Below are 27,709 nucleotides of genomic sequence, written 5' to 3' on the forward strand. Positions count from 1 at the left end.
GTAATCATTTCTGAAAAGACACTTGTTTTATCCAAAGAAACCTATGATACACGTACTGCAGGGACTGTCCATCTGGGAACATACAAGGTTCAGTTTTTTGCTGAACGGTACATTGATGATAGATGGATTACGGGGTGTAAAACATTTGGGTTTTCAAGCTAAAACCATTAACCACTTCATTACCACCTCCACTGAGAGTAAACTGATTCAGTTCAGATGGACTGCTTTGCTTGACTATTGGAACTTACAGCAAAACATTGTTATAAAGTTCAAATTAGCAAAGCAAAATGATAGACAAGATATTATTGTACCACCTTAAAGAATCCTCTATGCTTACAAACTGTACACTAATATAAAATCTCAACACACTGCTAGTAAAATGAGGCACTGTGACATTGACCAGCTTCCTGATTGTGATGTACTTAGTGATAAATGTGTTCTCTTCATGTTAAATCAGCACAGACAGAGAATTTTTTTTCTTCCCTATTTATTCCAACACAGTCATATTTATACCAACATATACAGTTTGAATGTATTTTAATACATTTTAGCTCATATTTTAGTTAATATATATATATATATATATATATATATATATATATATATATATATATATATATATATATATATATATGTTTTTTGCTTTTTATTTGAACAGACAAGTGTAAGAAGACAAATAAAGCATCACAGTCCATCTGGAGGTTCAGTTTCTTGCTAAAGCATATAGTTTGTGTATAGCACTTTTTACATTTACATTTAAGAGATTTAGCAGATGCTACTATCCAAAGCATTAAGCTTGTCTTGTGACACTGGTATTGACAACTCATGCAATACAATTCATAAAGTTGTATTTTATGAAAAGACGTGCATCCTCAACATGTTCTCACTCCCAAAACAGCAAATATAATAGCCTGTGCAAAAGCTCCAACTTGTGGACACCAAAAGCAGCCTTCGGATATATACATACATACATACTTACATATATATATATATACATACATATATATGATCACAGAGTAAGTAAAGGCTAAATGTAGAAACTCAGAATGACTCAGAAGTGGTCTCATTGTTTAGGAGAGTATTCCCTCTTTTCACATTTAAGATGTTCTGAAAAACATGTTTAATTTTCAAAGGCTCTTCTCACAGATCCATTTATAAGCATTATTACATGAGTAATCAAACCATCCTGTTAAGTAAGACACAGCACAGTTTTCTATTCTTTGGCCGTTTGGCTGTCCAGACTTCCAGAACCTGAAACATCAGATCAGCATTAGATCTTCAGTGCTGCGTTTTGTGTGAAATGATGCTGACTCTGATAATAATCAACTAATTTTAATGATTTCTCACCCAGATGTCAGTGTGCTGCCATTCACCCATTTCCATGTGCCCTCGTCTGCACTGTCTGTCAGACCAATCCAGATGTTGTTACCACCAGTAACTTTTGTAACAAACTTCTAATAAAGTGAACCAGGAATGCATGCACAGTTTAATATTTCCATTGCTATATAGACATTTCACACACATACTGTATAATAACTCTACAAATTATTTCTGTTCTTTGCTCTCGCTCCTTTCTCCTTTAATTTCCCCTTTTTTCACTCACTTGTTTATTTATGTTGTTTATTATCAGCAGATCTGCTCCTCTCTCTGTACAGTATTTTCTGCTCTCACTCCAGCTCTTCATTTCAGAGGATATGTAGTAAAGACTGGAGTGATAGTAAATCCATTCATCTGGAAATACAACCATATATATATATAATATGGGTATCCCTTTTGCAGTGTCAAGAACAGTAAGAACATTTATGTAGTTTTGTCTTTAATCATGATTACCCATTTCATGAAGGTGTTTCCATTGTTCACTGTTCTCCTGAATTAGATGGCCCAAAATTTCCCTCTCCTTTGTTAAATTCATGTTCATCAGTAGTAGCTTGTCTCTCTCTTGCATAAGGTTCTTGTTTGTATTGAGTTGGACACACAGCACTATGACTGTAGCCAGCAGAAGAACACACAGCAGTCCCACACACACTGAAGCTGCTCTGGACATTCTGTTCCTCACACACTCATTTCCTGAGAATAACAGACATGATATTAATTTGTTCTTTACTTTCTACTTACACTAACTCCGCACTGGTGTTAGTACCTGTGTGTTGAGATGTTTTGTTTCTCTCTGAGTTCTCAGTTCCTGTCCAGACATCATGACTGTTTAAAGTATCTGTGTTGACATAGAGAGTCTCCTCTTTATCTTCTATGTTATTTTTTTTTTGTTTCCTAGCATTGTTCACATTGCCATAAATATGCCAAGATATCTTCAGTCAGTTTTTCTCCTGTGTGTTTCTGTTCAGGTGGACTGCACTTCTCTGAACTGTGCTGCTTTTTAAAAGCCCCCCACCCTAACCTCAATCACCTAAGCTCTCATTTGTCAAGTTTTGAATAAGTACAAGAACACATTGGCTGGCCTGTGGTTTCATTGTGACTCACTTCCTGAGAAAAGGCATAGTGAAAGCAAAGTGAAGGATTTTACTCTTTAAAAAAAAAAAAAAAAAAATTATATATATATATATATATATATATATATATATATATATATATATATATATATATATATATATATATATATTATTACAGTGTAGCTTTTCAAAAAACAATATATAAAGAGAACATTTTTCTCTAGACATGTTCTGCTGTTTAGCAGAGAACCCCCTCCATCCATATAAAATAAACTTGTCTTTCATGTATAGTATTGCATTATTTAAAAAGCTCTTCTCACAGCACCATTTATGAGCAATATTGCAAGCAACATCGTACTGCTTTTCTTTTTTTTTTTTTTTTTGCCATTGGGCTCTCTGTGCCCCCAGAACCTGAAACAACAGATCAGGATTAGAGGTTTCTCACTCAGAGGTCAGCGTGCTGCCATTGACCTATTTTGGGATGCCCTCTTCATCACTGTGGGCTAAACCAATCCAGATGCTTTTACCACAAATGTCCTATATAACAGACTCCTAAATAGAACCAGGAAAACAAATAGTTTTAATACCTTCATTGATGAATAGACACACATGCACACTTTTGATAAAAACACACACAAAAATTATGTCGCCTTTTCACCCACTTGTTCCTCTCTGATGTTTATGATCAGATCTGCTCCTCTCTCTGGACAGTATTTTCTGCTCTCACTCCAGCACTTCTTCTCACAGGAAATGTAGTAAAAACTTGGATTGATATAAAATCCATCGTTCTGTCTCCCTCATGTTTTCCTCGGACTCTTATTTTGAAGTTTCCTCCTGTACTACATCTCCCACAGTGCACTACCTTCATCATTACCAGCTGTTCCTCATAATCCTAACTTGTCTTTCATCCCCGCATTAGTTCCTTTGTGTATAAATACCTTCCAGTTTTGTTCATTGTTTGTCAGTTCTTGTCTGTGTAAGCTTGTTGATTTTGTTTCTGGCACGCCACTTTGTCTTATATCTTCTTCATTAAATCCTGTATATAGATACATCGTCTCTCTCGCTTCTTCATCATCCTCTCTACTACAAGTTGAGACAGAAGAACTGACTGACAAGGATGTATCTAGTGGCTGTACAGATCCTCTTCGAACAGGGGGAGCGTCCAGTTGAGGATCACGTTTGTGAGTCTCTCCATCTAAAGAATTTGGTGCACTATGATGACCATGCTCTGAATTTATTCTGGGCTGGTCTGAGTAGTGCACTGAAGGAGCTGATGCCTCTGACGGGTCCTCACTGGACGCTCGCCGACTATGTTGAGGAGGCTCTGAAACTTAGCGGCTCACCATTTTCTGTGGGTAAGGAGGATGAGGACCTTGAATCTCCTCCCACAGTGGACGCCTTCCAGCCTTCCACAGCTCATGAGCCAGCACCCTCGCCCATCCCAGAGCCAGCTCCTGCCAGGTTGGTAGACCTGGACTTTTTCATGCCCTGATTCCCACCCTGACTACTCTTCACCCTCTGCTTGTTCCAGCCAGCATAATGGACACCCTGGTTCCGTCCGGGGCCCTATCCCTTCCTCCTCCGCTGGCTCCACTTAAGACATTAGCTCCTCCTCTGTTCAGCTGGTTCCCCTCAAGTCACCGGCTCGACCATCGGCCCAGTTGACCCCACAGACAAGGGGATCCATCGTAATGTCGCATTCTGTCTCCATGTTTTCCTCGGACACTTATTTTGAAGTTTCCTCCCGGACTACATCTCCCACAGTGCGCTACCTTCATCACTACTAGCTGTTCCTCATCCTCCCCTGTCTTTCATCCCCTCATTAGTTCTTTTGTGTATAAATACCTTCCAGTTTTGTTCACTGACAGTTCTTGTCCGTGTAAAGCTAGTGTTAATTTTGTTTATAGCATGTCACATCGTCTTATATCTTCATCTTCATTAAAGCCTAATACATCGCCTCTCTTGCCTCCCCTTCATCCTCTCTACCACAAGTTGACACCATCTGTTATCTTAATTTATCTAATAGCTCTTTGTTCCCATAGACACTAAATATAAAACTTTGTAACAGCTTGTACACCCAAAGATTTTCCACAGTATGTTTGTAATGCTGAACATTGTTTAGTTTTGCATAGTTCAAGATTACCCCTTTCATAAAGACATTTCCAAAATTCAGTTTTCTCCTAATTTATTTGTTCACTTTGTTTAATGTAATTGAGTTGGATGAACAGCACTATGACTGCAGCCAGCAGAAGAACACACAGCAGCCCCAAACACACTGTAGCTGCTCTGGACCTTCTATTCCTCACACACTCACTTCCTGAAGATGATTTTATTTTTATTTTTTCATATACAAACTATGACAGTTTGAACTATGTCTCTATTTTGTGGTTCACATTACCTGTAGACTGAAGTGGTTGTTATGTGTTTGTATTGGAGTCAGCCTAACTATAAACATGGATTTTCATAGTGAACTCACAGCACTCCAGTTTCACTTTAATTGAACAATTGTTTAATGGCAAATGTTGTAATAAGTGTAATTTGGTTGTTTCAGGTTCATACACAGTATTAATGACACGCAGTGACACAGGAGGAGACGCCACACTTTTTTTGTGAAGATGATAGAAAGAAGAAATATATTTTAACAATCTCTTCATGAGAAATAAGAGCTTGTGGGTTTAATGGGAGAGCCTTAAAGTGTTAAAATAAAACAATTAGGACGAACTTTTTACGTTTTACATGTTTATTTGCACAATATATTATCATATAGCTATTCAGGGGTGTGTTTCCGAAAAGCATCGTTAGCCAACTATGGTTGCAAATTCCACCATTACCAACATATTTCAACTATTTGGTGTTTGTCCCCAAAAAATGTAGTTTTAAATTTGTGTGGTTGGAACTACAGCTCTACACCTGTGGTTAGAGGCATAGTTTCTTAATAGTTTGCTGCGTGGACATAATTTGACTTCGCTGAGGCTTCTGTTTCTTTCAATATACAGTGTATGTGTCTTCAGCAGCTTTCCCACATTAAATGGCTTTGTGACACCACAATAATATTAATACATAAAATAATATTAAATTAATATTAATATTAATATTAATACATGTATATAAATTATAATACATGTGAGTGTACATGTATTATAATTTTGCTATTATAATTTTATATTTGCAGAAGTTATTACTCCACCCCCTGTGTAACGTCATTAATGACAGCTCTATGTTGTTGAACCAATGTGGTTTAGTTACTACGGTTTCGGGAAACAGTCATGACTTGCTAGATAATTTCTACAATAAATCGTACTATGTTGGTTACACAGTGAGTTACGTCACTGAATGGGAAACGCACCCCTAGTTGGCTTGGTTCCAAAAACAGAGTAAATGTATGAAGCACACATGCACTAAGTATGACAAGTTGTATTGCAATGAATTGTCATAATCTTGAAAGCCCTAAAACGGACAACTAATCACCATAATAATGAAAGTTCTAAAACAGACAATTAATCGTCATAATCGTGATTATTTGTTGGACAATTTTATAATCGAGACAGATCTAATTTCATGTAACAGGCTCTTTTACAAAGTTCTTCTAACAGATCCATTTAAAAGCATCATTACATGGGTAATCAGCTCACCCTGCTGAATGAGTTAGAGCACAGTTCTCCTTTTGTTGGCCATCGGGTTCTTTATCCCCCCAGAACCTGAAACAACAGATCAGCAGACCAATCTTGTGTGCTGCTTTCTGTGTGATATGAAACTGACTGTATAATAATCAGTTAAATTCAGTGATTTCTCACCTAGATGTCATTTTGATGCCATTTCCATGTGCCCTCTTCATCACTGTCAGTCAGACCAATCCAGGTGTTGCTACCAGCAGTAACGTTCTTAACAAAGTTCTAGTAGGATGAACCAGGATCACATGAAAATTATCTTCATTTTGAACAAACATAAAGTCACTCTTTGCTGACTCTTAAAGCTTTTTCTGACTCTCTCTCTCTCTCTCTCTATCTCTTTTCACTTACTTGTTCTCTCTGTATGATCATCAGATCTGCTCCTCTCTGTACAGTATCTTCTGGCCTCACTCCAGTTCTTCATCTCAGAGGAAATGTAGTAAAAACTAGGGGTGGCACCGATCCAATGCCTGAATCGGTATCGGGTCTGATACTGACGTATTTACCTGGATCGGGTATCTGTCTGACAAGCCCGATCCAAATCCGATTCCCCATGTTGGTCACTGACGTTACTGTCAAGCTCAAAGTATGACACAAATAACTTTCAACTCACCATTGTAGGGCTTTACTGGTTCTTTAGATCAGTGTTACTATCAGAAATAATTAATAATTATTTCTGTAGTTATTAATCAATATTTAAATTAATTAATTGGATCTAACTCATTAAAACCTCATATGGGACTCCAGTAAATGTAGTGTGCTACGTTTAGGAGCAAGTTTGGTTATTAGCAATAATTAATAATTATCAAAGATAATTATTAATTATTAAAATCAATAGAACATTGATGAGAATCAATGTTAGCTTTTTTTAATCCTTTAAAATCAACACTTATCAAAGATAATCGTTAGTTGTTAACATCGATGAAACATTAAAATTAACACTAGCTTATTGATCATTCAAATTCAATCAAAGATAATTATCAATTATCAAAAATCAATAGAATATTAATAAGGATTAACATTGACGGGGCACCACCCTGGAATCAGGGACTAATAACCAAATATTAAAACAGTCTCAATATTAGATTGTTTTCTTAGGAAAATCGACATCCGAAGAATATCGATTTTCTGGAAAAAAAAATCAATGAATGAAGGTTTGAATCCGAGCACTGACATCCCGTCAGCATGACACAGGCGTATGCAAAACAAACCAAAACACTTCTCTTTGTAATATAACAAAGTTTATTTATGCAATAATATCAATTAATAATTAATACAATGCAGTCAATAAACTTCCGACTTACAACTACAAACTAAAAAGTGATATGATTAGATATGGAAATAAAAAGAATCCTATAACACATAAGGTGTATGTGTATCAGTGTGTGTGTGTGTGTCAGTGTGGTTAGTGAGAGAGAGAGAGAGATTATTAAGTGACAGCCCGAAAGCTGATTTCGTGATAGCTGGAGATAAAGCAGCCGTGTTCATCACTCAGAGACGCGGTTTTACGAGCGGGGCTCGTAAAAGTCCTGTGTTATTTGACTCTTTAATGGATGAACTCAGTTGCTGTCTCACCAGCGATGGCGAAAATGCACAACAATCCAATTTGGTTGGACCACAATACAGCAAAACAAATTTTTGATAATTAATACCCTGTGTATTAATAATGAGCGGACATGGCGATCCATAAACTGTACAAGCAAAAACTTTGAAACACAAGAATAACACGCTATAATATTCTATCTCTGCCCAGACGTAACCTCTTACTTGAATCGCATGAGGACACAGGTAGAATGTGTTTTCCTCCGTCCTTTAACTCTGACCCGGTTCCTTGAGGTTCGGGTGATGACGAGAGGCCGTTTCCTCGTGCTGTCGGCGGAGAACTCAGAAAGGTCGACTTGATTGAAGATGGAAGAGAAATCTTTAATCTCTTCACTTCTGTAGGCAAACGGATGAAGATGCGAATTGCTCGGCGGTCTCCTTCGGATCCGTTAGAGTGTTCGGTTGAACACAGAGTAATCTCAACTCGTCCAGCGAGATGGAGATCGTATGGCTACAGTTTCAAGTCGGACATTACTTCCTTAAGTCACGAGGTTGCATCGGAGAGCAGCAAAAAGCTACGTCCGTATTCGGTGAACAAAGTCGCTGGAAGCAACTCTGGAAGCATTTCAGAATTATTTGAAGTCCTGATGATGTCATGTTTGAGGGACGTTCTGTTGTGTGCCTCATCCAATAGGAGTTGAGCGCTCGATCCTTTAGTGAGCAAGGCTTCATGGATCTGTAGTCTGTTTTGGACTCCCTTTGTTTGATTTTGATGCGATTTTTATCAGTAAAACTTACGACTAAGAAGGTGGGGGCTTGAGGAATGTTTTTATGACTGTTAGGCCTGCCTTTGTCTTCTATCTGAATACATGAGGCCCAACACCATTAAAGAAGTCCATATAACTTGTGCATTTTATTCAGGCTCTTACATTCATCCAAAATCTTTGTGAATTGCAAAAGGCTGTGTTTAATAATAAATATACTGTACAGTCAGCATGCACAGCTAAGTAGTCTCTGGCACCACGCTTTACTGAATGAGTGCCGCTCTGCTGACACACACATAAACATGTGCAGAGGCTCGTGATGCACTGCTTAGCGCAATATGTGGTCGCTCTACACAAACCTAATCTCATATGTAGATGATCAATAGTTCGGTCCACCTATAACATGCACTGAGATTGGCACCGGACAAGCATTTTACAAGATGTTGAATGAGAAGTGTATTACACAACTGTGAATTAGTCTACAAACAAACACTCAAACACATACTTCCTGGAGCACTCAGTGCAGGACTTTCAAAATAAAAGCCTTAATAAATTACAACTGAAATGTATTACCAATGTATAGTAAAATTATTATTATTATTATTATTATTATTATTATTATTATTATTATTATAAATTACAGTAAAAAGAAATTGGGTTCCACTAATTGCTGTGTGATTGAAAAGTGGATCGATATACTAATAAAACTAAAATGAAATAAATAAATAAATAACAGAGAGAGAGAGAGAGAGTGAGAGAGAGATCCGAAACCATTTACAAGTCCAGGTACAAGTTAAAATGTGTAAGGAGAACTGGCTTGTTTTCTACTGAAGACTTTCACTGGAATTACTGTTATTTTTGCTGCTGCATCCTGCAGACTAGTTAACAATAAAGTTTTGCACATGCTCTTATGTAATTATTTTTGTTTTCCTATTTTATAATGAAATTAAGTATTGTTTGAGGTTTTTGTTTCTTTACACAAAGAGTACTCCCAATCAGTTCCACACAGTGAATTATAGATGTTCTAAACTCATTAAGAAAAAAACAACACTGGTATCGGATTGGGATCGGTATCGGCCGATGCTGATAGTTCAGGTATTGGAATTGGATCGGAAGAGAAAACATTGTAGTGTTCCATCTCTAGTAAAAACTGAGCCGATAGTAAATCCATCCATCTGTTAACAGAGCCAGTTCAGCTATTAGCTTTTTGCTTACCATCCACACTGAATTAAACTGATTTATAACACAATGTATGCAAAGATTTTATACTGTATCTTTTTCAAATTGAATATTTTTGAACTTCACAGTTAGCCTCTGCACAAAAACATCCACTATCATTTTGTTCTCCTTTTGCAGTTATTTTCATTTTATAAACAATCCCCTTGTTTGTTTATTATTTTCAAGTGTGTGCGTCTTCATTTAATTTTTGTTCTTAATGTAAAACAGGCTCTGTATTGAGTTAGGAAACGTACTCATTTTAACAAGAGTCATTTGGAATTCATTTTTCTCCCATTTTGGCTGGTCTCTCTCTTTAGTCAAATTGTCATTCTTGAATTTGCTCTGCTCTCTCTCTCTTGAGTGTACTTGACACACAGCACTATGACTGCAGCCAGCAGAAGAACACACAGCAGCCCCAAACACATTGTAGATGCTCTGGAGCTTCTGTTCCGCACATACTCACTGCCTTAAGGTGACAGACATGGCATTACATTTTGCTCTCCCTCTCCATTTATTACAGGATATATAGAGAAAAACTGAACATGTACAGATTGCCAGTTCAATCTATTTAATTTTAGTTCATATTTTTTAACAAAATATTAATGCCATTACCTGTACACTGAAATGGTCATGTGCTTGTATTAGAGTCTGTCTTTGTCTTGAAGTTTTCTTACAGATTTCTTACAGAATCTGCACTCTCATAGATATCCACCATCATCTCCACTTTATCTCTGTCTATTCCATTAGACTCAAACCTGATCATATCATAAATCACAGCAGACATATCTGCTTTTTTAACTGTCAACCAATATCCAATATCCATGTTATTAAGGACATGTTGTAACTATGCAGATAGTTTCCTTAGTGTTTCCTTTGGAATATATATATAGGGTTGTTGTTATATGTAATTACAAAGAAAACAACCATTTATTTAAATTTGTCTCAATGCTGTGAATTTGTGTTTGTGTGCGTGCGTGTGTGTGTGTGTGTGTGTGTGTGTATTTACATTTATACAATTACCAAGATCCATATCTAAAGTTTCAGAGTCTTTAAGGCCCTGAGATGATGCACTCTGACATTAACCTGTTCATAAGAACTCCACACTGAAATTCATCTATAACTTCTGCACTGCTAGTAGCACCAACTACAACTGCAAATATACTAACTGTTTCTTAATAGGTTTTCCAAACACTCCCCAATCTAACATTCTATGGTCAAGCAGGTTGTCCCCACCCCAAACCCACTCAATTGGTTGAGCCAATGTTGCTATGTGTCACGAATCCCACCTCTGTAGTTCATTCACCACCTGAGGGCTCCATCACATGAATATTGACTTTTACTCTTTGAACTCCATTTTCCATAATCCCCATACCTGGCACTGATTACCTGCTCACCTGTTCCTCATCTACTCTGCTATTTAAGTTTCACTCACACTCGCTATCATTGCGAAGTCTTGTTTTGCTCTGGCTGACATTTCTGAGCGTTCTCTGAAGCGTTCAGAGTTTTCTGAATTACCTGTGTATGATCCTGGACTGTTTACCCTGTTTTGACCCATTGCTGCCTTTCTACTATTACTGCCTTGTTTACCTGGAGATAACCTGTGATTGTCTGCTGCCTGCCCTGACCTCTTGCCTGTTTATTGACTACCTCTCTGGGTTGCCTTTGATAATACTGTTGCTGGTGATTGACCCCTGCCTGTCTGTGTTACTAGTTTTACTGTTATTAAAGCTGCACATGGATCTCAACTCTGTTGACTCATCATTACACTATATCTGGCCGCTCATACCAACAGAGCAAAGTTTTACAAGAGCCACAGTGTTAACACTCTTTAGGATATGAACATACAGATGGTTTCATTTTAAGGAGTATTTACACATGCGTTTTGTACTGATAGGATTGCCATCCGATTGAATAAGAACATTCCATTTACACTTGGCCACATCAATGTGTCTCTGCCAAACAGATAATAATCCGATCATCAGTTCCTGTGCTATATGCAAATAAAACAGAGTTTATTTCCATGATTATTCTAATGCCACAGCGAATTTCAAATATGGGATTTATTATTTAATTTCAAGTGACTTTGCCCCGTTAGTGAGGATCAGTGTGTGTGTGTGTCATAGGTAAGATGCGTCATGCATGTCAGCTGTGTTCATTGCCATTGTTTAGTTTAAGTTTTGTCAGCGATCTTCATCAAATAAATGAAGAAAAAAGTTTTGACTCTCCAACATGCATCCATACCTTAAGTTGTTATTATTTATTGTACGTCGCAAGCCCTGTGCAAATACTCTGGAGGTGGTTTGAGGTATATACTATATATAGTATAGTATATCCGCAGGGTTGGGAAGGTTACTTTTAAAAAGTATTCCGCTACAGATTACAGAATACATGCTGTAAAATGTAATTTGTAACATATAACATTAGATTACTCAAAGTCAGTAACGTAATCTAAATGCTTTGGATTACTTCTTCAGTACTGGCTAATTTTTCACTTGGTTTAACTATAAACAAGTAAATAAAGAAAATTCACTTAAATTTATCTTGCTTTAAGGATTTTTTTTTTTTTTAATATTTTTACAGAAAAACTATATTTAAATTCTCATTAAGGATAACATTTTTGCAGTACATCTTTGCTCTAATATCAAAGGTCTTACTAGAGAAAAAAAAGTTATGCTCCAATGTGCATTTTCATCATAGATATATTGGTTGTAGCTTTCTAGATGATGTTAAATGCTACACTGGTTAGCATTTCTTGTTAAAATACCCTAACCTCATAAAATACATTGACATGGTGTGTAATCGTGTATTTATTGGATTTATATTTCATCTGTCAAAGCGTTTCTAACCGTTTTCTTGTTAAGAAGTAGAAACGTGATGTAGCTCCTCTATTAAGCTCCCAAGGGAAAATTCCTCGATGTCATATCCTCTTTTTCACTCAGAACAGTATGAACTTGAATGAATGTAACTTAAGAAAGTGTTCAAAAGCTCCTCAGATCACATCGTTTATATGGATAAATGTTTTCCAACTGAATAGTTTAAACATTAAATGGAACAAATGAAAATAAAATGCAAAGTAATCTCTTCAGTTATCGAAATACTTTTTGAACATAACTGTATTCTGATTTCCAATTATTTAAACTGTAACTGTAGTGGAATACAGTTACAAATATTTAGTATTTTAAATACGTAATCCCGTTACATGTATTCCGTTCCAACCCTGTATATCCATCTCAAATCCATCTTGGAGGGCAGTTACACTTGGTCTTTTCATGATCGGATAGGCATGAAGGCATGAAAAAAGTCATGAAGTGACCACGTGTAAGCACCCACTTAGTTGTCACTGCACATTAAAGGGATAGTTCACCCAAAAAAGAAAATTCAGTCATTGTTTATTCATCCCTGTTTTGTTATAACCCCATATGACTTTCTTTATTTTTCTCAACACAAAGGGAGAAATTGTGAAGAAATGTTGTGCTCAGTGATGTTATACAATGGCAGTTAATGGTGACCACCTCTTCAAGATTCAAAAGGATGCAAAAGTATAATTCAGAAGTCTAATTATGAAGTCTAATAAATTATTCCATGAGACTCACGATTGTTATAAAAGCATACATTAATGAATGGTGAGAAACAAACCAAAATCTAATGTATTATTTAGTGAAACTGTTGACCGACTGTTGCTCTACTCTGTGCGTTCATGAGACTGCACGAGAATAGTATCTGTCGCGAGACGGGGCGTTCAAGCGAAAACTTGTTTTCTTTATCTACAGAACATAACACAGCTGCATACAAAACAGAGAACAGAACATACTAAATATGTCTGTTGAGTTTATAGTTGGAGAATATATGCATTTCTATGCCCTGCTTCATTTGTTTGAAATAAAGTTGTTTTTAACTGGCTATTGAGATGCTGGCTTCAATATACTGGGTGGGGCTGCACTGCACCAATCGCATGATGCCGAAAATAGAAACCAAGCGAACGATGGGAATGTAGTGAATGTACCAGCACTCATCACAGCTGGTTAGGACAAAAACTCTTAACATAGAAAATATACATTTTATCACATGTCGTTTGCCGTCAGGTTAGGACACGGTGTGGCTGTAGCTACCTTCAGCCTCCTCTGTGTATCTCCAATCAAAATCAAATCACTTTATTGTCACTCAACCATATACACAAGTGCAACAGTGTGTTGGGCCTCATGTATTCAGATAGAAGACAAAGGCAGGCCTAACACAGTCGTAAAAACCTAACTCAAGCCCCCACATTCCAAGTCGTAAATTATACTGATAAAAATCGCGCCAAAATCAAACAAAGGGAGTCCAAAAAAGACTACAAATCCCATGAAGCCTTGCTCACTAAAGGATTGAACTCTCAACTCCTATTGGATGAGGCACACAACAGAACGTCCCTCAAACATGACATCATCAGGAGTTTAAATACCTCTGAAATGCTTTCGGGATTTGCTTCCAGCAACTTTGCTTGCAGTGTGTGGACGCAGTTCAACGCTGCTCTCATGTGCAACCTCGTGGCACAAGGAAGTAACGTCCGACTTGAAACTGTAACCATACAATCTCCATCTTGCTGGATGAGTTGAGATTACTCTGTGTTCAACCGAACACTCTAACAGATCTGAAGGAGACTGCCGAGCAATTCGCATCTTCATCCGTTTGCCTACAGAAGTGAAGAGATTAAAGATTTCTCTTCCATCTTCAATCAAGTCGACATTTCTGAGTTCTCCGCCAGCCCACCGAGAATCAACAGCCGTACCGCCCGCCGACAGAGCGAGGAAACCGCCTCCCGTCATCACCCGAGCCTCAAGGAACCGGGTGAGAGTTAAAGGATGGAGGAAAACACATTCTACCTGTGTCCTCATGCGATTCAAGTAAGAGGTTTACGTCTGGGCAGAGATAGAATATTATAGTGTGTTATTCTTGTGTTTCAAGGTTTTTGCTTGTACAGTTTACGGACCGCCATGTCCGCTCATTATTAATACTCAAGGTATTAATTATCACAAATTTTGTTTTGCTGTATTGTGGTCCAACCAAATTGGATTGTTGTGCAATTTCACCATCGCGGGTGAGACAGCAACTGAGTTCATCCATTAAAGAGTCAAATAACGAGGGACTGTTTACGAGCCGTCCACTGCATCTCTGAGCGATGAACTAACAGCTGCTTTCTCTCCCATGATCGTGAAATCGGCTTTAGGGCCGTCACTTCTCTCTCTCATACTAACCACACACGCACACATACACGCACACGACCCCTCACAAACATTCTGGCACACATTTTTGGCTCATAGATAGCTTAAATGCTAAAGCCCAGCTTTGTCCCTAAGCTATCGTACAAGCGGATACACGTGGTAACTGGTAGACGCCATCTCCGCCCCATTCGCAGTCATATTCCCTGGCCGGAAGTCTCGCATGACATACTCTCCACGAGAGTCACGTCTGCCATTTTGTGCGCATCCCTCGTTACACACACACACACACACTGTCACACACACACTGTCACACACACACCTTATGTGTTATAGGATTATTTTATTTCCATATCTAATCATATCACTGTTTATTTTGTAGTTGTAAGTCGGAAGTTTATTGACTGCATTGTATTAATTATTAATTGATATTACTGCATAAATAAACCTTGTTTATATTACAAAGAGAATTGTTTTGGTTTGTTTTGCATATGCCTGTGTCATGCTGACGGGATGTCAGTGCTCGGATTCAAACCTTCATTCATTGTTTTTTTCCCGAAAATCAATATTCTTCGGATGTCGATTTTCCTAAGAAAACAATCTAATATTGAGACTGTTTTACTATCTGGTTATTAGTCCCTAATTCCAGGGTGGTGCCCCGTCAATGTTAATCCTTATTAATATTCTATTGATTTTTGATAATTGATTATTATCTTTGATGATTGTTGAATTTGAATGCTCAGTAATCTAGTGTTAATTTTAATTAATGTTTCATCAATGTTAACAATTAACGATTATCTTTGATAGTTGTTGATTTAAAGGATTAAAAAAAGCTAACATTGATTCTCATCAATGTTCTATTGATTTTAATAATTAATAATTATCTTTGATAATTATTAATTATTGTTAATAACCAAACTTGCTCCTAAACGTAGCACACTACATTTACTGGAGCCCCATATGAGGTTTTAATGAGTTAGATTCAATTAATTATTTAAATATGAATTAATAACTAAATAAATAATTATTAATTATTTCTGATAGTAACACTGATCTAAACACAAGCCCTACAAGTGGGTGAAAGTCTTGGGTGCAGTTCCAAGCAACATAGCAGTCATGACAGTGATGAGACATACACTATATTGCCAAAAGTATTCGCTCATCTGCCTTTAGACGTATATGAACTTAAGTGACATCCCATTCTTAATCCATAGGGTTTAATATGACGTTGGCCCACCCTTTGCAGCTATAACAGCTTCAACTCTTCTGGGAAGGCTTTCCACAAGGTTTAGGAGTGTGTTTATGGGAATTTTTGACCATTCTTCCAGAAGCGCATTTGTGAGGTCAGACACTGATGTTGGACGAGAAGGCCTGGCTCGCAGGCTTCACTCTAATTCATCCCAAAGGTGCTCTATCGGGTTGAGGTCAGGACTCTGTACAGGCCAGTCAAGTTCTTCCACACCAAACTCGCTCATCCATGTCTTTATGGACCTTGCTTTGTGCACTGGTGCGCAGTCATGTTGGAACAGGAAGGGGCCATCCCCAAACTGTTCCCACAAAGTTGGGAGCATGGAATTGTCCAAAATCTCTTGGTATGCTGAAGCATTCAGAGTTCCTTTCACTGGAACTAAGGGGCCAAGCCCAGCTCCTGAAAAACAACCCCACACCATAATCCCCCCTCCACCAAACTTCACAGTTGGCACAATGCAGTCAGACAAGTACCGTTCTCCTGGCAACCGCCAAACCCAGACTCGTCCATCAGATTGCCAAATGGAGAAGCGTGATTCATCACTCCAGAGAACGCGTCTCCACTGCTCTAGAGTCCAGTGGCGGCGTGCTTTACACCACTGCATCCGACGCTTTGCATTGCACTTGGTGATGTATGGCTTGGATGCAGCTGCTCGGCCATGGAAACCCATTCCATGAAGCTCTCTACGCACTGTTCTTGAGCTAATCTGAAGGCCACATGAACTTTGGAGGTCTGTAGCGATTGACTCTGCAGAAAGTTGGCGACCTCTGCGCACTATGCGCCTCAGCATCTGCTGACCCCGCTCTGTCATTTTACGTGGCCTACCACTTCATGGCTGAGTTGCTGTCATTTTCAATCGCTTCCACTTTGTTATAATACCACTGACAGTTGACTGTGGAATATTTAGTAGCGAGGAAATTTCATGACTGGACTTGTTGCACAGGTGGCATCCTATCACAGTACCACGCTGGAATTCACTGAGCTCCTGAGAGTGGCCCATTCTTTCACAAATGTTTGTAGAAGCAGTCTGCATGCCTAGGTGCTTCATTTTATACACCTGTGGCCATGGAAGTGATTGGAACACCTGAATTCAATTATTTGGATGGGTGAGCGAATACTTTTGGCAATATAGTGTATACCAATTTACAATAAACATAAGATTTACACAACACAGTTTACAAAATTAATATAAACATAATTACAACACAGTATACAAATAATAATATACAATGTACAGTATACAATAAAAATAATATATATATATAAATGTGTAGTAAGATTGTATAGTGTTGTATTGACATTCAGGCTGTTGGTTGATAGTCAGCTGCCAGTGTGTTGTTAAGAGAAATATAATTATGACAGTCTAGTGTGAGATTAATAAAGTGCAGTGCTGATATATGTTGATCGTGAGCGATCAAGATTTAAAAAGTCAGATTTCTTGGTGGAAGAAGCTGTCGTGAAGTCGGCTGGTGCGAGTCCTGATGCTGCGATTCCGCCTGCCTGATGGTAGCAGTGAGAGCAGCCCATGGCTAGGGTGGCTGGAGTCTCTGATGATTCTCTGAGCTTTTTCACACACCGCCTGGTATATATGTCCTGTAGGGAGGGAAGCTCACCTCCGATGATGTGTCTGGCAGTTCGCGCCACCCTTTGCAGGGCTTTGCGGTTGAGGGCGGTGCTGTTGCCATACCAGGCAGTGATGCAGCCAGTCAGGATACTCTCTACATTGCTGGTGTAGAACCATGTGAGGATTTGGTGGTTTATTCCAAACTTCCTCAGCCGTCTCAGGAAGAAGAGACGCTGGTGAGCCTTCTTCACAATGGCCTCAGTGTGGACGGACCATGTGAGTTCCTCAGTGATGTGGACACTGAAGCTGCTGACTCTCTCCACCGGTGCTCCATTGATTTTGATGGGGCTATGTTCTCTGTCTTTTCTCCTGAAGTCCACCACAAGCTCCTTGATCTTACTAACGTTGAAGGAGAGGTTGTGCTCCTGGCACCAGTGTGTCAGAGTGTGCACCTCCTCTCTATAGGCTGTTTCATCATTGTCAGTGATCAGACCTACCAACATCGTATCATCAGCGAACTTGATGGCATTGGAGCTATGTGTTGTCACACAGTCATGTGTGTACAGGGAATACAGGAGTGGGCTGAGAACACAGCCCTACAGGGCTTCAGTGTTGAGGGTCAGTGGTGAGGAGATGTTGCTGCCCATTCTGATCACCTGGTGTCTGCCCGACAGGAAGTCCAGGATCCAGCTACACAGCAAGCTGTTTAAGTCCAGAGCCCGGAGTTTCACATCAAGCTTGAAGGGCGCTATGGTGTTGAATGCTGAGCTGTAGTCTACAAACAACATTCTCACATATGTGTACTTTTTTCCAAGTGGGAAAGAGCAGTGTGTATTGTGACTGCAATGGCATCATCAGTGGAGCGGTTGCTTCTGTAAGCAAACTGTAGTGGGTCCAGTGAGGCAGGCAGCACAGAGCAGATGTGGTCACTGGTAAGCTTTTCAAAGCACTTGCTGATGATGGGAGTTAGGGCAACAGGACGCCAGTCATTTAGGCAAGCTATCTTTGACTGTTTTGGTATGGGCACAGTGGTGGATGTCTTAAAGCATGTAGGAACCACAGACAGGGAGAGGGAGAGATTGAAAATGTCCATTAAAACACCTGCTAGTTGATCCGCGCATGCTCTGAGAGTGCGGTCCGGAATGCCGTCTGGACCCGCAGCTTTGCGAATATTCTTCCGTTTGAGAGATCGGTTTACATCCACAACAGAGACAGGAAATAAACTAACCTCTGCTGTGTTGGGCATGGGAGTTCTCTCTGTGGAGGAGATGTTGTTTTCCTCAAAACGAGCATAAAATATATTTAGCTCGACCGGATGAGAGGCGGTGGTGTTCAAAGCGGAGTGATTAGTTGCTTTGAAGTCTGTGATTATGTTAATTCCCTGCCACATACTTCTTGCATTGGTGGTGTTGAACTGTGCTTCCACTTTGTTTTTGTATTGTTGTTTGGCTGCTTTGATTGTTTTGCGGAGAGTATAACTGGCATGTTTATATTCCTCAGTGTTCCCAGAATTAAAAGCGGAGGTCCGCACATTAAGTGCCGCACAAACATCGCTATTAATCCAAGGTTTCTGGTTAGGGTAGATCTGTATTGTTTTGATCGGCACTACATCATCTATGCACTTACTGATGAAACACGTTACGGTATCAGCATAGACCTCAATATCGTCAACAGAGGCGGACCGGAACATCTTCCAGTCCACGTGATCAAAACAGTCCTGTATCTCTCTCAGTTTGATTGAGTACTCTGTTTCAAACAAATGAGGCTGGGCAAAGAAATGCATCTATTCTCCGACCACAAACTCAGACATATTTAGTAAGTTCTGTTCTCTGGTTTGTGTGCAGCTGTGTTGTGTTCTATTGTTAATATCGCTGTGGTGGACCTGTTTTTAGATAAACAAAACAAGTTTTGCTTGAACAGCTCATCTCGCTACAGAGGTGAACGCCCAGAGTAGAGCAACGGTTGGTCAACAGTTTCACTAAATAATACATTAGATTTTGTTTGTTTAACGAATGCTTTCATAACAACAATGAGTCTCATGGAATAATTTATCAGACTTCTTAATTATACTTTTGTGTGCTTTTGAAGCTTGAGGAGGTGGTCACCATAAATTGCCATTGTATGACATCACTAAGCACAATTTATTTTCACAATTTCTCCCTTTGTGCTAAGAAAAAAAAAAGAGAGGTTATAACAATACTGGGGTGAGTAAACATTGACTGAATTTTCAATTTGGGTTGAACTATCCCTTTAAGCTGAAATGCACACATGCAGACATTCACACATAAGGCAAAATTGTAAATTTACAATACAATAAAAGTCTATTTTCTGAAAAGCTTGATTATATATATGTATTTCAAAAATATTTCTACTTTTTGTCAAATAAAAGATATGCATAATGAAAATGTCAAAGCAACAACAAAAGTTATACTTTGTTAGAGAAAGACCCCTCAATGGGTGGGTATATTTTAGAAGATATATTTAGAAGAATATCTCAGCTCTGTAGGTCCATACAATGTAAGTGAATGGTGATCAGACCTTTGTAGCTCCAAAAATCACATAATGGCAGCACAAAAGTAATCTATATGACTCAGGTGGTTAAATATATATCTTCAGAAGCAATATGATAGGTGTGGGTGAGAAACAGAACAATATAAACATTTTACTCTAAATCTTTACTGTCACTTTCACTTTTACAACATTCTCTGTTGACCTCTCTCATCAACAAGGCCTTTCTGTCCACAGAACTGCCACTCACAGATGTTTTTTGTTTTTGGCACCATTATGAGTAAATTCTAGTGACTTTTGTGTGTGAAATTTACTCAGAATGGTGCCAAAAAAAAAAAAAACATCCAGTGAGCATAAGTTCTGTGGACGGAAATGCCTTGTTGATGAGAGATGTCAACAGAGAATGGCCAGACTGGTTCAAACTGACGAAGTCTACGGTAACTCAGATAACAGCTCTGTACAATTGTGGTGAGAGAATCAGCCACAACATTAAAACCACCTGCCTAATCAATCAATCAATGTTTATTTATATAGCATTTAAAAACAACCGAGGTTGACCAAAGTGCTGCACAATATATAAAAAGACAACAATCAAGACATGTAATAACAATAAACAATGAACTTACAAAGAGAAATAGAAAAATGGTCAACGAATGTTAAAAGCCAAGAAAAATAGATACACTTTAAGTTTAGTTTTAAAAGCCAAGATAGTTGAGGCAGTTCTAATATGTGCTTGAAGACTTTTCCGTGGCTTAGGTCCAACAACATCAAAGGCACGATCACCACAATTCTTAAGTTTAGACCTGGAAACACAAAGCAATTCAGATTCACCAGATCTAAGAGATCTCGATTAAGTGTACAGGTGCAGCAAGTCGGATAAGTACTGTGGCGCCTGGTTATGGAGAAATTTAAATACAAACAATACAATTTTAAAATCAATTCTAAATTTAACAGGAAGCCAGTGCAATGAAATCAAGACCGTTGTGATGTGCTCAAAATTGCGTTTCCCCTTAAGCAGCATAGCCGCAGTGTTTTGAACAAGCTGAAGGCGTGAAATAGATGAATGAGGGGCACCCATGTAAAGTGAGTTAGGGAAGAGCGGGGACGGTTGCAACACTTTTTGCATTTCCTTCAGCTTCTCAGAGATTGTTTGTATTGGAAAGCCAAAATTTTAATACATTAAACCCTCATCTCTCAGCTACCCACCCACACTGCTGTAACATGAGTACATATGATAACATACATACAATTTATACTTGAACAGACAAAGTAAAATATTGCAACTGACCCTATAAGAGTACTAGCTACTGGCCTTCACTGTTTGTTTGTATGCCATTAATACTTTTTAAAGGTGCTAAATTTATCCAGCCAAGAGCAGTGAGCATGTTGTTAATATTAACACATACTTATCACCGGCACGTCTATTAGGTTATATTTATATTTCAAGTCCGACATTTTGATATAAATCTGCTTTTCCCCCACTGTTAACATTCACTTTGAACATTATTGACTGTATTTACATTAATACCTTGCCAAGACTGGCATTTTGGCGAAATGTTGAAGTATATTTGACTGTTTGGGCACATATCCGCATGACCACAAGCGCTCTCGGAGCACACCCGCCAGTCTGTCAAACAGCGCGCGGCTTCAGAAGCGAGGAAATAAAAAGTCAATCTTTACAATGTTTGTTATTGGTGTATTTCTCTCTCTGTTCTCTTTCACTTTTGAACTGTTATTGAGATTGACCAGTGGTTCTCTTGCGATCGACTGGTCGATCGATCGCGATCAATGTAATAAGCACCCCTGGTCTATTAGTTATAGACCATGGCGTATTCCATAGTATGGTGAAGTCTGATTCCTACAAAGCCATTTCTTCTGAATGATTCGTTTCAATAAGCTGGTTAAAAAAAAACTGATTCAGCTGTTCTTTTACGTCATCATGTAATGACGTCACTAGCACATAATTCTAACATCCCACTGCCATCATGGTATACACACTTAAACAACACAAATAAAGCCTTATGTACTGTAAGCACATACTGCGGATTAGCTATTTGTTGTTGTTTTTGTTTTGTTTTTCAATTTAGTTATAATAATATGGGTGTTTGGTGTCATCAGTGGTTCATTTAGTGATCCTGCACGTTGAGTACAACTGACAAATATTGATTGCGTTTTAAAAAGGTTTCCTACATTAAGCCCCGATACAGTGATGCACAAACGTGGAGATGTTCTGTTTATCTCAGTCATATAAAGGGAATAAACTAGTCTTAATCAATCATGATCCAGCTCATAACTTGAAATAATCTGCATGCGCTATGCAATAGTAAAATTCATTTACATCTCTCATTTTGCATGTTTTAATAAAATGCCATTTAATAAAACTAGTCAATGTTCAAATAGAAATAATAATAATAATAATCTGCTATATAGCATGTTACTAAATAGACTTACCCAGTTTTGCAAGACTCATCTGAAGTTGCCATTTCAACTAGTCTCTCTCTGAAGTCTGATTATTAACTTTGAATATTAGCTGATCTCTCTCATAGGTCAGATTTTCATTTGTAAATATTAACCGGTCTCTCTCTCTCTTCTGTGAATTTTTTGCCCTTGATGTTAAACTGATCTGTTTTCGTATTGAGTAGTATACACAGCACTATGACTGCAGCCAGCAGAAGAACACACAGCAGCCCCAAACACACTGTAGCTGCTCTGCAGCTTCTCTTCTTCTCAAGGTTGCTCACTGAGGGCAACGAAAAGGAAAACATAAATATCTTGCAAATTGAGGTAATGATGTGCTTTCAAATGTTTATGAATATATTTTTTTGCCATTATGGTTTATAAGGACATTTTATTATCAATTACATCCAGTACCTGGGTGTTGAGGTGACTGGATTGTCGATGTGTTGGGGTCCCCCATCTCTTTCTTATGTTTAATATCTCTTACAGTCTCAGCAGTAACATAGATATCAACAATCCTCTCTATTCTGTCTTCTGTATCCACTGTGCATTGATCTATACTATAATTCAAATATTCAGACATTTCCAGTGCAGCCAAGATGGCAACAACCATGTAACTATGTAGCGTAAATGTAAAGTGTTATAAAAGGTATAACTAATACCTAACTTCCTAATGCTGTACCTCTCCTGTGGTGAACTTTTTTGTACTCTTATTGCCTGTGCAGCAATATTTCAATCATTTATGCAATAAAAGGAACTTCTATGTAGAAATGTTATGCATAAAGGAACTTACTACATGCAGGGACTCAACACAGAATGTCACTCTGTTGAAACTGACAATATATCTGGAACCTGTCTCTTTATGATTATTCAAAATGTTGTTATCACCAACCTTTCCAAAATTACCGTTTTGCTTGTTTACAAGGACACAGGAGGTGCCTAAAATATAATTCACCTAAAAAAAAAAAAAATGCTTTAGCTCTGCTTTAAATGCAGCCGTAAATGATAATAAAAAAATTCAAAATCTCATAGTTTGATTTAGGATCATCTAATCTAATAATTCTTTGTGATTTGGGTGGCACCAGATGACAAAAACCTTTTTAAAACACCAGAGAAAATTAAACATTTTACAGTTGTATTACAGACCCACCTACATTTATGCACTTCCACCCTGTCTACACCGGACACGAGGGGCGCATCGCGTCGCATCAAAAGCAATAGAACCCCATTATAATCAATGATGCTGTCTACACTTTAAGCGTCTGTTGCCCCGACAATAAACGGGTGTCGCATTCCATTTTGCACTGCACACACTGGCGCTTCTACATAAATTAAACGGGTTCAAATGTTCATTTCGACGTGTCCAGTGTAGACAGCCTCAAGCCGTTGCGTTGCGCCATGTCAACGGACATGCCCCATGTAGACAGGGTGTAAAGGGGAGGTCACATTAGGCTTTGAGCACGTACATTTTTTCCAACAACGCACAAGGATTTGAAGTCACGCATGTTCTGGTGTAACGTTCTGTAATACATCACAAATAACAAATAATATTATATTAATTTTTTTTAAATATATTGTCTACTCACTTTCCTGCAACAATAAAAACACACAGCTTTAAAAAATGCATTCTTTGTATTGAGCCAAGAGGTCAAGGTGTGACGTTTCGATCTTCTGTTGGTGACGCGTCCTCTCAACGGATGAATTCATAGTTCAGAGTTCACCAAGCTTGAACTTTGGTACACAGCGTCGTACAAAATTTCTTTGCATGAGCTTGCGTTTCCGGCCTTCCGTGTTCGGATGTGTTTGAATGGGAGTGAATGGAGCGCGAAGTGTAGTGTGACAACCCCATTATTCCAACATGATTACCATGCACGGTAGCTCACCTGACAGAGTGTTGGAATTTAGATTTGGAAGACTAGCCAAGCACACAAGCTGACACGTGAGATGAAAATGTCAAACTGTAGAAGTGACACAAAATGACGTGGTGGCTTCAGAAAATTTGCTTTTCATTTCACATTTGCTTTTAGGACACTATCGTTTAGGTTTAGGTGTTCATTTTCAGGTAAAGATGTCTGTTTTGTTTACTTCTCATTTGCTTAAGGACACTATTTGTTAGGTTTAGGTAAAGTTTTATGTTAGGGAGGTACTTTTTTCTTATTAAAACCTCCATCTACCATTCACCTTTTATACCTTGTCTGAAAATGACACCGTTTCACCTGCTGTAGCCGCCCCCCGCTGGACAGTTCACTGGGAAACTGCAGTGTACTGAAGCAAACTATTTCATTTTGCAAAAATTTTGCCAAGGTAATGTGTAGCTCCATAACTTTTCTTTTCAGTGTCCGATAATCTCGCACAGAACACTGAATGTCTCAGATAATCATAATTCCCTTTTTCTTCCATTGTCTAATGGCATGTGACTCTAAGCTTCATTTCAATCAAACACATATTGAACGCCTGCAGACTCAGGCATTCTTCTTTATTCTAGAATGATCCTAACTACTAGCTGTCAAGGTGGTTCATCATGGTTGCTTTGTTCTCCAGTTTTAGAAAAGCCAAACTCAGCAGGCAAGCCAACTAAAACTATTGTTGCTAAACTGTCAGACAACTTTTCCCTCCCCTCTGTAGCTGCATCTCCCTACGTCTCTCTGAGCAATTTCTCCCACCTGAGGTTTTAAATGTCGGATCAACTGAACGACGTGACAGAAGTCATTTTGTGGTCCATTATGTTTGTATGCAAAAGACAGGCACAATTATTAGCATGTCACTGAAATGCATTGTTCCACACTTCCCAGTCTTTAAAGGTAATCTTCCTGAAAAATGCACTCTTTGCTTCAATCATCTGCTTCGGGACACAGGGTTGAAAGTGTCTTATAGAGCTACTCTATGAAAAATCCTGTTCCTAATCAGTATCTTTATCTTGTTTCCCCAAGTTTTTTTTTTTTTTTTTTTACAGTCTTAAATCAAGATACATTTCCTTCAAAAGGAAACTGTTTTCAGATGCCGTATCTTATATAAATACAGCATATTATTAAAATCTAAATGTATTTTGTCTTTGATGGGTTGTATGGGTATGAGTTTCTTTTTTCAGTTTCTTTTTGTTTTTTTTGTTTTACGCATAAACCTCAGACATTTTACTTTTTCTTATGTTCTAACAGTTTTCGTTTTTTGCAATATATTCAGCATTTTTTTTTATCTTGTCCTTTTACAGTATGTTCAGCATTTATATTAGAGGCTAATTTACTTTTAAACATTGCACTATTACCACTCGAGGAAAGCAGGAGGTAAACTGAATTTTATTTTAAAAAGATGCTAATGTACTGTACATTTTCTATTGATCATGGCAGCAGGAATTTTTCAAAAAAATATTTTATTTACGTGCTTTTTTTCTAGGTGAAGTTCACTCTTAGTGAATTACCCTCTTTATGGTTTATAATACAAAGCAATCAGAAGTGCAGTTTCCTATTTTGCCTAGTATTGTATGCAACAATGATTCTCATTTGGTGGTTCACGAATCAGAAAACAGTCAGATCGCAGGTCTGTTCTCATGGGGTTGTGGAAAGAAAGGAAAAATAATGCTAAATGCAAATAATCAAAGTTAACTAACCATATAATCATGCATATAGAATAGTAAAATAAATAGGCTTGTCAACAGGGAGGAGACAATGCTTCAAATATATTTTGTTGTTGATGTCAAAGTCCGTGCATCCAGTCAAACCTGTATGTATTTTGGGGCAAATTCATCTGTCACTTGGAAGAATCTAGCCAAATTAGGCAAATGTTATGTGGGCAGGTTACATACACTATATTGCCAAAAGTATTCGCTCATCTGCCTTTAGATGCATATGAACTTAAGTGACATCCCATTCTTAATCCATAGGGTTTAACATGACGTCGGCCCACCCTTTGCAGCTATAACAGCTTCAACTCTTCTGGGAAGGCTTTCCACAAGGTTTAGGAGTGTGTTTATGGGAATTTTTGACCATTCTTCCAGAAGCGCATTTGTGAGGTCAGACACTGATGTTGGACGAGAAGGCCTGGCTCGCAGTCTTCACTCTAATTCATCCCAAAGGTGCTCTATCGGGTTGAGGTCAGGACTCTGTGCAGGCCAGTCAAGTTCTTCCACACCAAACTCGCTCATCCATGTCTTTATGGACCTTGCTTTGTGCACTGGTGCGCAGTCATGTTGGAACAGGAAGGGGCCATCCCCAAACTGTTCCCACAAAGTTGGGAGCATGGAATTGTCCAAAATCTCTTGGTATGCTGAAGCATTCAGAGTTCCTTTCACTGGAACTAAGGGGCCAAGCCCAGCTCCTGAAAAACAACCCCACACCATAATCCCCCCTCCACCAAACTTCACAGTTGGCACAATGCAGTCAGACAAGTACTGTTCTCCTGGCAACCGCCAAACCCAGACTCGTCCATCAGATTGCCAGATGGAGAAGCGTGATTCATCACTCCAGAGAACGCGTCTCCACTGCTCTAGAGTCCAGTGGCTCTCCAGTGGCAGTCCAAGCTCTCTACGCACTGTTCTTGAGCTAATCTGAAGGCCACATGAACTTTGGAGGTCTGTAGCGATTGACTCTGCAGAAAGTTGGCGACCTCTGCGCACTATGCGCCTCAGCATCCGCTGACCCCGCCCTGTCATTTTACGTGGCCTGTCATTGCTGTCATTCCCAATCGCTTCCACTTTGTTATAATACCACTGACAGTTGACTGTGGAATATTTAGTAGTGAGGAAATTTCATGACTGGACTTGTTGCACAGGTGGCATCCTATCACAGTACCACGCTGGAATTCACTGAGCTCCTGAGAGTGGCCCATTCTTTCACAAATGTTTGTAGAAGCAGTCTGCATGCCTAGGTGCTTCATTTTATACACCTGTGGCCATGGAAGTGATTGGAACACCTGAATTCAATTATTTGAATGGGTGAGTGAATACTTTTGGCAATATAGTGTATGTCTTCATCCTTGAACATCATGAATAACACTATACAAAGTAAATATGTGTTATGAGTTTGGTGTTGTGTTGGACAACATTTGATGACCAATATAGAATCTGGGTCCTGATGCAAAGCTACTTGAACCGCAGACTAT

General features: G+C 38.6%; 2 protein-coding genes across 3 annotated transcripts in view; one reads left to right on the forward strand and one right to left on the reverse strand.

Moving 5' to 3' along the window:
* Nucleotides 1-27,709, forward strand: part of LOC127433030 (cell adhesion molecule 2-like) — a 633,917-nt gene that overhangs the window by 446,171 nt on the left and 160,037 nt on the right. The gene's annotated exons all lie outside the window — the stretch shown is intronic.
* On the reverse strand, nt 648-2,341 carry LOC127433039 (C-type lectin domain family 4 member M-like). Its single transcript, XM_051684658.1, has 5 exons — nt 2,141-2,341; nt 1,831-2,067; nt 1,604-1,731; nt 1,348-1,454; nt 648-1,251 (listed from the first exon to the last, which is right to left on the reverse strand). The coding sequence occupies exons 2-5, from the start codon at nt 2,042-2,044 to the stop codon at nt 1,128-1,130; spliced, it is 573 nt and encodes a 190-aa protein (XP_051540618.1). The 5' UTR covers nt 2,045-2,067; nt 2,141-2,341; the 3' UTR covers nt 648-1,127.

The sequence above is a fragment of the Myxocyprinus asiaticus genome, chromosome 42 (genome assembly GCF_019703515.2).
Source record: "Myxocyprinus asiaticus isolate MX2 ecotype Aquarium Trade chromosome 42, UBuf_Myxa_2, whole genome shotgun sequence".
NCBI lineage: Eukaryota > Metazoa > Chordata > Actinopteri > Cypriniformes > Catostomidae > Myxocyprinus > Myxocyprinus asiaticus.

What these genes read in the sequence shown, in the direction of transcription:
- LOC127433039 (XM_051684658.1), bottom strand. Translation starts at nt 2,044, where the DNA reads ATGTCCAGAGCAGCTTCAGTGTGTGTGGGACTGCTGTGTGTTCTTCTG. An exon ending in GAAACACCTTCATGAAATGG is followed by an intron (nt 1,732 to 1,830) that starts GTAATCATGATT and finishes TTGTATTTCCAG; the next exon opens with ATGAATGGATTTACTATCAC. An exon ending in GGCAGCACACTGACATCTGG is followed by an intron (nt 1,252 to 1,347) that starts GTGAGAAATCAT and finishes CTGATGTTTCAG; the next exon opens with GTTCTGGAAGTCTGGACAGC.